Source organism: Sinocyclocheilus rhinocerous, unplaced genomic scaffold, assembly GCF_001515625.1.
Source record: "Sinocyclocheilus rhinocerous isolate Xijiao unplaced genomic scaffold, SAMN03320098_v1.1 scaffold75, whole genome shotgun sequence".
NCBI classification, from domain to species: Eukaryota; Metazoa; Chordata; class Actinopteri; order Cypriniformes; family Cyprinidae; genus Sinocyclocheilus; species Sinocyclocheilus rhinocerous.
In genome coordinates, this window is record NW_015632455.1 from 41,096 (window position 1) to 52,217 (window position 11,122).

Below are 11,122 nucleotides of genomic sequence, written 5' to 3' on the forward strand. Positions count from 1 at the left end.
ATTCCAGTAAGGCCTACAATTTCCTGGACCTGTTTACTATTTTATCTGAACATAAAAATAAAGTATAAACATGGCCTAACAATTGACATTGTTCCTCTATTTGCTGTCTATATTTATTAAAATAGTAAAAGATCATGTTAAATTATTTGAGTACGACCGAATTTATATTCATGAGTACCCTTTCTCCTATTTAAAGGAGTAACTGATGATATCATTTGCCAGAAAACATGCAGCCTAACTTTAAATTCTGCTTAGTGCACCTTTAAACACTTTTTTTTGTCTTTTTCACGCTCTTAAAAATTAAACTTGTATTTACCAGAATTGTCTGAAAACTGAGGTTCTTCCCAGTATACTGCAGTTTTTTTCCCAGTGGTTTTAACGGTGGGTGGAGATCGACACCTGTCAATCAAGGGGGGTTCCGTATCTAAGAGAACATAGTATAGAACAAAGCTATTATACTGCAAAAGGCAAAAAATAATATATTATAGTGCTTTGGCAAAAACACAACATTTAAATAAGGCCATGTAAATTACTATCAGTTGTAGATGGAATCCAACCTCACCAACTACAGTAACAGTGAAAGAGCAGTTGGCCTTGTTTCCTGTGCGGTCGGTTGCTGTGTATGTTATGAACTCAGTTCCTACAGGGAAAGGCTGCATGGGGTTTAGAACAGGGGTCACCTGCACCACAACCTGAGGAAGAAAGGTAAAACCTCATTTTAAAACAAATACACAAAACCTGCTCCTTTGACTCATAATGGAAAATAAAAAATTAAAGAGCTGATGTAAAACTCACCTCATCTCCAGAATTGTCCCCAAGCATGGGTGCACTCAAACTGATGTTAGCTGACCTCTGATGTTCATCTGTCTCTGTGATGACATCACCAGGACACTGAATCCATGGAGGTTCTATATCTACAGAGGAGAAAATCAGTTCAGGGCTCGAAAGTCTCCATAACGTCAACCCCATTACCAATTACTGATTTAATTACTGATGTAAACATGCCATAATGATGTCACTCATTACCTCTAGCTATCTCATCGTATGCTCTGTGTAAAACATCTCAAATGTAAAAAGTCATCCCTTTTGGAGTGGAACTTTTTTATCATTTAAAAAAAAAGTCGAAATAGTTCATGCAAAAATGAAAACTCTGTCGCCATTTACTCAATCTCATGTTGTTCCAAACCTGTAAGAGTAAGTTTCTTTTATGGAACAAAAAAGATAATATTTTGAGAAATGTAAAATATATATATATATATATATATATATATATTAGGGGTGTAATGGTACACAAACGTGACAGTTTGGTACTTTTTTTTTTCCCTGATGTGTTTACGTTTTTGGCAAAAAGTCAAAAAAAAAAATGACAAATGAGTTAAAAAAAAAAAAAATCCCATCTTGTCAGTGGCAAATCTTTAAGGACAGACCAAAAAAAAAAAACATACTCAAGAAGAAAGTTGCTAATGTTTACTGTTTAGATATTTTTACTTGAAAAATAAAGACAAAAATGCTTTTTTTAATGTATAGAAAAAACAGTGTGAACATTCTGCTAAATATCACCATTCGTGTTCACTGGAACAGATAAAGTCAAGGGAGTTTAAAACATGAGGGTGAATAAATGATTCTTGGGTGAACTCTTTGTTTGATGATGTGAGTCTAGATTCATGTTGAGAAGTAGTTGGTGTTGCGGTGATATGATCTATTTACAGAGGTGTATCATTATCACATGCAGCTCAGAGTATAACATGCTAATCACGTAGTCTGCACTCTCTATCCAAGCCAAACAAATACTTCACTGGTACAGTAATAGGGCCAAAAGAGAACAAAAATGAAAGTTCTGTCATGATTTCCTCACCCTCACATCGTTCCAAACCCATATGTCTGTTCCTTTAATGATACAACTCTCATGTTTACATGAATAGATTCATGTGAAGTCTATGTGCACAGAGCATTTGCTGGTGTTGCTGTGTTGACAGCTACTGACTGACTATTAATATCACATCCAGCTTGGAGCAGAGCCTATTAATCACACAGCCTCTGTTGTCCCTCCAAGCTAAACAAATACTTTATCATTAGACTAATAGGTCCTAGAAAGAACCCGCATCAGATGCAAACGCTGTCTTCTGCCCTAATCTCTATAGACACTGATGAGCCACAACCTCACATAAATACAGAAAACACAATCTCTCCTCTCATCAGTAAATCTTAGAGGTTCAGAAGTGAAGGCCAAAACTAAATGATCCTTTGGTTGGTTCCAGCTTGGAGGGGCGGTTTTGATGTTTTATGATCTTGGAACTCTTTAGTTTTACACAATGGTGCAACTTTGTTTGATGATCTTCCACTTATTCTGTTCTTCATCATCTTAAGGTTTCGCAGCAACAAATTGAATGCACCTGTTTTACTGGCAGCACATCTGTCCCATTGCAACACATCATTTTACAGCAGAACAAACAGGGAGGTTTCAGCCACATGTGTAGATGTATATGCACAAGGACATGCAAAACATAATATTGTTTGTCATTATAAACACAAACCGAAAACAAATCACCTTTACAGGTTGCTTTATGTAGATTGTCACTCCAGTTTCCAGAAGGCAGACATCTGACTTCAGAGTTACTGATGAGACTGTAACCACGAGGACAGGTTAACTGACACGACGCTCCGGTCCTGACCTCATTCTCCCCACAGGCAGGGGGTGACAAACTGATATGCTTCAAAGTAACAATCGGAGGACAGCGCACCTCTTAGAAAGAGAGAAACACAGTCAAACATAAACAACAAGCATTTTCCACAAAGATAAATCAAAAGAATGAGAGAGTAAGAGAGAGCGTGCAAAAATATCTCCAGAAAGGGAAATGTAAGAGCGGTTGTTGACCACACTGCTTGACATTCTTGGAAACAACCTCAACACACGCATACTCGCACAAGCAAATGATTTTCAGTCTGACATCTGGATCACCCTGTACTGCCAAAGCAAGAGAGAATGATGAGCACAGAAAGAAATCGAGTGAAAGAATTACAGTGAAGACAAGAAAACATGTCATACAACTTAAATGGGCCAAAGGCATTGCTGGAAAATCAGTCCAAACGATCCAACTACAAAGATCGAAGAAATCGAGAAGAGCAAAGCAATGCTGACTGACAGTAGGTAGGGACGGACAGATCAAAAAACATACAGTTATTTAAGAAGCAAGTTGTTAAAAGCTATAAAAGAGTATTTTGACTTGCCATGCTCACAGATGCCTTTTACTTTTATATGGGAAGCCAAGCATAAGGTGTCTATAGGCCGAGCTGGGTAGTAACTGATTACATGTAATCTGGATTAGGTAATCAGATTCCAAAACGAACTACTTGTAATTAGATTAAATTATATTTTTAAATACTCATAATCAGACTACAGTTACAGTTTTATTGATTACATAATTGCATATTATTCACATAAGAGCAATAAATTATTTGTAATTTATTGATTCTCCTTAATTCCTATTTTTCATCTTTTAAATGTTCCTTTCTAAAATAACCTACACATGACATGGAGGTAAACAAATAAAATATTTCATTTTTTAGTAAGTTTTCTAATTGATTGATGTTATTTTAAAATTATTCATTTTAATTTTACATTTTTATGAATTATTAGCTTTTAATTAAACTCACAAACCCCCTGCAGTTCCTTTACAAACCCCAGTTTGGGAAACCTTGACGTAATGTAGTGTTTAATGCACTTCTTGTTGTTAATAACAATGAATGGAATATATTTTCTTTCTCTTTGTATTTTTATATCAATATGGTACAAGATTTAACTGTTTAAATGAATGTCATAAACGAGTTAGGTCAAAAGTCATCTAAAAGTAATCAAAAAGTAGTCTGAATATATTACCTAAAATGTGTAATGTAATGCAATACACTACTAACTAAAAGTTTTGTCATGTAATTTGTAATCAGTAAAGAATTACAGTTTGTAAGTAATCTACCCAGCTCTGTCTGTAGGTTTGTGGGTAAAAACTGGCTAAGTGGCTGCCACAGCTGACTTTGTGTAGCTGACTACACAAAAATATATGTGATTACAGTTTAAATTTGGCAGGACGATGAGTCTTGCTGTGCACTAATTCTGTCCAACTACCAGTTAAAGAGAGTTTTTATTTTCAGAAATAATCACACTCAAATAAAAACGTTTGTATACAACTTAATTGCACATAAGGTAGTTTTCGTAAAAACTTGTCTTCATGACAGATTTATTTAAACATACATATATAATAAACTGCTCCCTCTAGTGTTTTTATAGCTAAATAACAAACTGTGTGGATAACTTTACTGAGGTAAACGCAACGTTAATTGACATTGTTCACAAGCTGTTTTATTTGATGCCTTTCTTTCGGTTGAAATGCTGATTGAGCTATTTGAGCGAAGCTGTGCTTTTTCTTTTAACATACCTTCTAATGTTCAGTTGTTTATTTCGCACTATAACTTGTAATAAAGTGGCACTCCGCGTTGCCGCTTGAACTGAAACCGCTACAGTTATCTGTCATGCCACATTTAAGAGTGTCAAAATGGCATTTATTGCTTTAATTTTGTGATAAAATGTACAGGATTTGAAAGCTGAGGCTTTGTTTCAGAAGTAACAAAGCACAAAGCTTTTTTGTGATAATTGGATTGGAGGTGCATTACAAATGTTTTCTGAAGGGAAAACTGTGGTTTGAAAAACGCTGGTTTGTACTGCGGTTGGTCCATATGGTCAAATAGAGCCGTTATTATTGCTTTAACCTGTACAGCTTGTAGTCCCTTCATGAATTTGTTTTCTCTTCAGGTAGGTCACTACAATGTAGGTTTTTAAATTTTTCCATCAATTTGCAGCCCTTTTATCCCTACATAAACACACATAGAACTGCGATCTTACCGACACACCGGGGCTGTGGTCCACTCCACTGCGAGTTGGCCAGACAGGTGAGTCTAGCTCTGCCCTGCAGCCTATAGCCCTGTTCACAGCGCACCAAACACTCCAGCCTATAGGGGGTGGTCCGCTCACTGCAGTTCAGTACCCCACGACGCGTAGGAGAGAGATCTGGGCAAGAGCGAACTATGGGAAAATACCACACACACCAGACAGGGGTTAGAGCATCGCACAGAAGGTTTGGTCCTATGTTATTAAAACTTTGCTGCATTTAAATGAATCCATGGAACGACACTGAGCTAAAATGGACAGCTGGGAGAAACAAAAATGGAAAAGATGGACAGACTAGAGAAGAAGAGAGATTTTAAGAGCAAACGGGAGGGAAAAGAGAAAATGCTTGAGAAGAGGGTGGCTGGTAGCTGCCTGTGTAGCTAAGTCTGTGGTTGGGACTTTGAGACCTGTAATTTATTTCCATACAAAGAAAAACCAAAATATTGTTATTTCAGGCCTGAGGTCACAAGAGAAGGAACTCTTAACAGGTCAACTTGCATACATGCATCTGTCTGAGCGTGTGATTTGGTTTGTGCATATACATATTGTATTAATTTGTTCAAGTGTGTAAGCACTCACATAGTTGGCAAAGCATTAAAGTTTACTTTCTAGCTATCTAAACACACATGAACTCAGAGCGCTGCAGGCCGACAGGCAGAGAAATGGCTTTATGAGCCCCTCTGCACACACGCATACATACTCAAAGGCTGCAGTATATTAGCGTTTCTGGGGGTGATGAAACATATGGGGTGACTAAAGGCCCTTTGAGCTTCCAATTCTGTAACACATAAACTGACAATAAAACCAATATGTTTTTCGCTTAGATGGAATTAGAGGCAAAAAATAACACTAGAGTGGAGAGTGGGCAAGCTAACGAAAGAAAAAGTGAAACAAAAGGAAAAGAAAAAAACAATGAATAAATCAGATTATGTAGACGAAATACTGAGAAGGAACTCTTAACAGGTCAACTTGCATACATGCATCTGTCTGAGCGTGTGATTTGGTTTGTGCATATACATATTGTATTAATTTGTTCAAGTGTGTAAGCACTCACATAGTTGGCAAAGCATTAAAGTTTACTTTCTAGCTATCTAAACACACATGAACTCAGAGCGCTGCAGGCCGACAGGCAGAGAAATGGCTTTATGAGCCCCTCTGCACACACGCATACATACTCAAAGGCTGCAGTATATTAGCGTTTCTGGGGGTGATGAAACATATGGGGTGACTAAAGGCCCTTTGAGCTTCCAATTCTGTAACACATAAACTGACAATAAAACCAATATGTTTTTCGCTTAGATGGAATTAGAGGCAAAAAATAACACTAGAGTGGAGAGTGGGCAAGCTAACGAAAGAAAAAGTGAAACAAAAGGAAAAGAAAAAAACAATGAATAAATCAGATTATGTAGACGAAATACTTCCAAGGCACTCACGTGGTAAGATAAAAAAGCTTTAATGAACTTGGCTTAAATCATTACAACTAGTTAAAAGTAGATCTATGCGTTTTGGCAAAACAGCCTTCTTCAGGACACCTGGTGATGATTTATTTGGTGAACATTATTTGATGTTTACCTCCAATGAGCACCAGTGGCTATATAAAGACATCCATGTAGCACTCTCTGCTTCTGGTTCTTGTAATGAATAAATCAGTTTGTGTCCCCTTTCCAGGACCTGTGATGTCATAAAATCCAGGTGTGCCTTACCTCTGCAGCTCGGCTGAACTCCTGACCAGGTCCCATCTGGCTGACAGAGTCTGATTCCGTCTCCCTGCAGGTCAAAGCCTGTGACACAGCGCACCCCACATGCAGAGTTAAACTGATTATTACACACATTCTGGATGAAGAAGCCATTCTCTGGAGGAGAGAGAACCGGACAGACCACCGCTGCAGTAGGGACAACAAGAAAGTGGGAGAGTTAAAGGATTAAATTTAGTGTTTGAAATACAGACACTTATCTATAAACAGAAATGTTAGCAGAGATGTTTATAGATATAAAGCAGATAGATCAGCACCTTGGCATATGTTGTTGTGTGGTCTGTAGCCTTCCATACACACACAGTCTGATACATCTGTACTCTCAGGTCTGGATGTGTGATGAGGGCCGGGGCAAGGAAGGCAGGTACTCACACCTCCAGTAACTGCTTCAGGTTTATATGTGCCAGATGGACAAGCTGAGAACGAGAAAAAAGTAAAAGAAAAAGGTAAAAAGAGAGCTTGATAGCAATGATTTCATGAAATCATCCTCTACCTTCAAATTCGGTTTCAAAATTAAATGCAACATTAGATCCACCTTTTCTCTTTGCTGTTGTCATGCTAATCAGTGTGCGTCTTGTTTTCTCCACATTTATGTGAAGTAACTTTCAGCTTCTTTCAGAACTTTCAATCCTTAGTGATTAGTAGTAGTGATTCATACTTTTAAATGTTTGTTTCAAACATAAAAAAAATGTTTAATAACGCAATAAACTGTTTCCCATGACTGTGATTTCTCTGGAAATTCATTTATGCCACATTAAATGGACCATTTTGTGGTATACATGCCACAATTAAATCGGCCCAACAGATTCGTCAAACACTAGACACAAACCCTTGTGATAAGATGCTGTGTTAGATAGCATGTTACTGAACTGAAAGACTCCCCAACACTAACTTTCCATTGCTTAAATAACACATACAGTATGTTTTGGAGGTTAAGACAGGATTCGTTAAATTCCTAGAGTATTTCTCAGGCTATTTAGAAAAGTAACTGATGTGTTTTTCACTGGAACAATTTTGGCTGAAATGCTTAAAAACCTCCCCACATAAGCTCATGTAAAATATCAAAGACATTTCACTTGTGGAAGGAGGAACAACCCAGACACTCTTTATCAATAGCTGCTCTGTACAAGTCAGCCAGACATATTAACTTTGTCAAAGTGGAGAAAACCCACTTTGTTTGGACCTCAGTTTGAGATTAAATTAAGGTAATAGGACACTTCTTCCATCATTTTTAAAAGCAGTCACCTAATTTCTCCTCTGTCAGTCCATCTCGCATTAATTTCTTCAATGGTACCTACTGCCAGAAGTCATCTTGACAGACTGTCTGGTCGATTTAACAAAACCCACATCTAACAAATTTCCCTTCGCAGGTGTTGTTTATATTAGTGACAGACTCCCGTCCATCATTAAACTGACGGCTCAAGTGGCTAGTCAGACAACCATCGTTTTGTTTGACTAGTTACATAACATGTAATATGCAAGAGTAAAAGAGGTTTCATCTGAGCCTTCCTCCCAGTACCCTTGGCATCATTTCTAATATTTCACATTTGGTCATTATTCATGCAAATAACACCCAGCTGCTTCTGAAACAGTTGCAATACTGTGCTATTCTGAGTTTTGATGGGGGGAGACAGTTTCTATAAACTGGTGCTGATGGGTGGCCATCCGCTCTGGAACACTAGGCCCAAAAAGACGAGCAGTTGGGTACAGGGCAAAAAGTCAGAGAGAGAAAAAAAAGCTAGCAAACACCAAGACACAAACAGTCAAGCAGATGGTGGAATTTATGTAAGAAGAACTGAAATAAACAAAGAGAGACTGACAGTGAATCTGAGACAGGAAGAGAGAACTAAACAGACAGATGGCGAAAAAGAATGTAAGACAGGAATACAACCAAAACCAATGAAAAAAAAGTGCATCTGTGCTCAAGTGAGAGAAACAGACATACAGATGGATAGATGGAATATGTTAGATTGAGAGAGAAATCAGAGAGCGGGAAAGATGGTGGGTTTCCTTTCTCAAAAAAGTGCTGGGAAATTTTTTTTTTTTAAGCAACTCGTTATTAAATTTCCACACATGCCCTGATGTTTTAATGTATCTATTGAAGACGATTTGTCGCTGATCCAAATGGCTTTTAGGAACTGTCTGATGGCTGGAATTCCCCAGCATCCAACAGCTGATGAAGTCATTGAGATGGGTGGTGAAACATCTTCATTGGAAAGTCGAATTGCTTGCAAATACATTCTACCAGACATTTTGCACTGACCTGGTTTAATGAAAGTGTTCACAGACATTATGTTTATGTTACAAATAGCTAGCTAATGCTGTATTTTGTCACCTTCAGTACACTTTAGTGCCTAAAATATATTACATTGCCTGCTAAATTACACCAATCGAACTAAACTGAAAACCACCCAATTGCACTGTGGAAAGCTTCTGGTTAAAGTATAGTAAAGCAACACTTCATAAAAGTTTAAGCTAATGTCTGAACTGTTAGCACAACTGTAAAAAGCCAACTATAAAATTATCCCATAATGATAAAACTTGATGAAACTTTAGTTTTTTATATCTGTATGTGATTTGAAGCAGCTGAAAATGCACCTTTATCAACTACACAACCTTAAGGCACAGAGACACAAAAATACAAAAATTCAGCATTTCACCTTGTTTCCTGATCTAGACTTCTAATAAACCTGGCATTGTGACAAATTGCGTTTGTCTCTTTATTGTAAGTTGCTTCAGATAAAAGCCAAATGCATTCATGTAATGTAAATGATATGTGTTAACGTTATAACATTCTCTAATGTCTTTTTAAAAGTTCCTTTTAAAATATTCCAAAGTCAACATCTAACATATGAACATTAGCATGTGTTTAATGGTGAATGTGTAGCTCTGTTATATATCAGGTTCTGTCAGGATAAGCTCTTTGATAATCATGTGGTAGAAACTGGAACCTTTAGCTATTTTTACAGTTTTTAAAATAAGAAGTTCACAAGTTCAGCGGCTAAGTCCAGTATTGGTGTTAATTTGGATTGCTGTTTGCCTGCTGCATGTCTCATAACTCTTGAGGCAATAAGTTAAAACTCCCATCCTCCCGGAAACCCACAATAAAGGAAAAGAGAAAGAGGGGGGGAAAAAGGCCTTCAACCCAACAGATGGACAAGAACTTACAGTCCAAAGAAAGGATGTGAGTAAGAAGAGAGAGTGAACTAGGAAGGGGAATGAGGAGGTTTACAGTGCTAGAATGTTTTTAGCATGTCAGATGGTTGAAGGTTAGCTCATTTAAAATTTCTGGTGAAGTTGTAAAAGTCAAACCCAACTGAAGCAATATGTATTTTTTGACAATGGAAATGTTTTTATGTAGCATCAGGGCTCGCAAAATTTCAAAATCCCTGGTAGCCCTTCGGGCAGGTACTCTTCAGATTTTGGTTGCCCGAAAATTAATTTAACTAGCCCAAATAAAAAAAAGACCTTTTTTTTTTAAATATAGAAAATCAGATAGGAGTTTAAATGTCAATCAAAATATTTTCAATACACAAATATCAACAAATATGAAGGAAGGAATTTTATTTCACTATTTACAGGGTATCTTCTTTCTCAACTCTATGTGTTTGCTGCGTAAAAACACGAGTTGATATTTGCATTGATTTGACCATAAACAGCAAGAAAGGCTTATTGGAAATGCAAATTCATTCTCCTCCACGAGGTGGCGCTTTAGGAACGCTGAAATATTGCGGTTTCCCCGGCAACGGCTGTACATAAAGCAGCTCAGCGCTCATGAAGCTGCTTTATCAGGAATTATAGACGGTTCCGGTCTGTGTTTGTTTATCAGTCTGGCTATGGCACCGGCTACAAACGCAGTTAAAGTTAAGGTGATGAGTAGACTGAAGTTGGGCTCAGGTGGTTGTGCTGTGGGATGTGTTTCCCATACATTTATTTATTTGTGGGCTCCCCACAATATCAAAATTTAATAAACATGAGCATGTACTGCACATTTAAAAATCATAACGAGGCGCGGGTGTTTTTATTTCACTGTATTTCTGAAGGAAGACTATCTTTAGAAAATTTTCGATGTCATTTTCATTTCATCTTGCATGTTATATGCCTGATAAAGCAGCGTTTGTGAGCTCATTGCTGATTTGTGTACAGCCATTACTGGGGAAACCTCTGTTTCTCCCGCTTTAAAGCACCTCCGGCTGGCAGAGAATGAATTTGCATTTTCAGTAAGTCCATCTGATTTACGCAGCAAACATATTTTGCTTTTCCTATATCCACTGGCGCTGCGGATAATCCGCGGGTCGGGTAATAAAAAATGGATTCGGATTATTTGCGGGTGGGTCGCGGGTGGATAAAATAAATCATAAATGATGCAAATATTAAAGGTGCAATAGGTGATTGTCTTCAGAAACATTTTTTGTTATGCTGGTTGAAA

At 37.5% G+C, this 11,122-nt stretch overlaps 1 protein-coding gene across 1 annotated transcript in view; it reads right to left on the reverse strand.

The window, feature by feature from the left end:
• Nucleotides 1–11,122, reverse strand: part of svep1 (sushi, von Willebrand factor type A, EGF and pentraxin domain containing 1) — a 77,918-nt gene that overhangs the window by 28,975 nt on the left and 37,821 nt on the right. The window contains exons 4-10 of the mRNA XM_016555162.1: nucleotides 6,951–7,109; nucleotides 6,643–6,822; nucleotides 4,895–5,074; nucleotides 2,549–2,743; nucleotides 796–914; nucleotides 563–692; nucleotides 317–424 (exon numbers count right to left, since the gene is read on the reverse strand). Coding sequence (XP_016410648.1) covers nucleotides 317–424; nucleotides 563–692; nucleotides 796–914; nucleotides 2,549–2,743; nucleotides 4,895–5,074; nucleotides 6,643–6,822; nucleotides 6,951–7,109 — 1,071 coding nt within the window. The remainder of the gene's footprint in view (nucleotides 1–316; nucleotides 425–562; nucleotides 693–795; nucleotides 915–2,548; nucleotides 2,744–4,894; nucleotides 5,075–6,642; nucleotides 6,823–6,950; nucleotides 7,110–11,122) is intronic.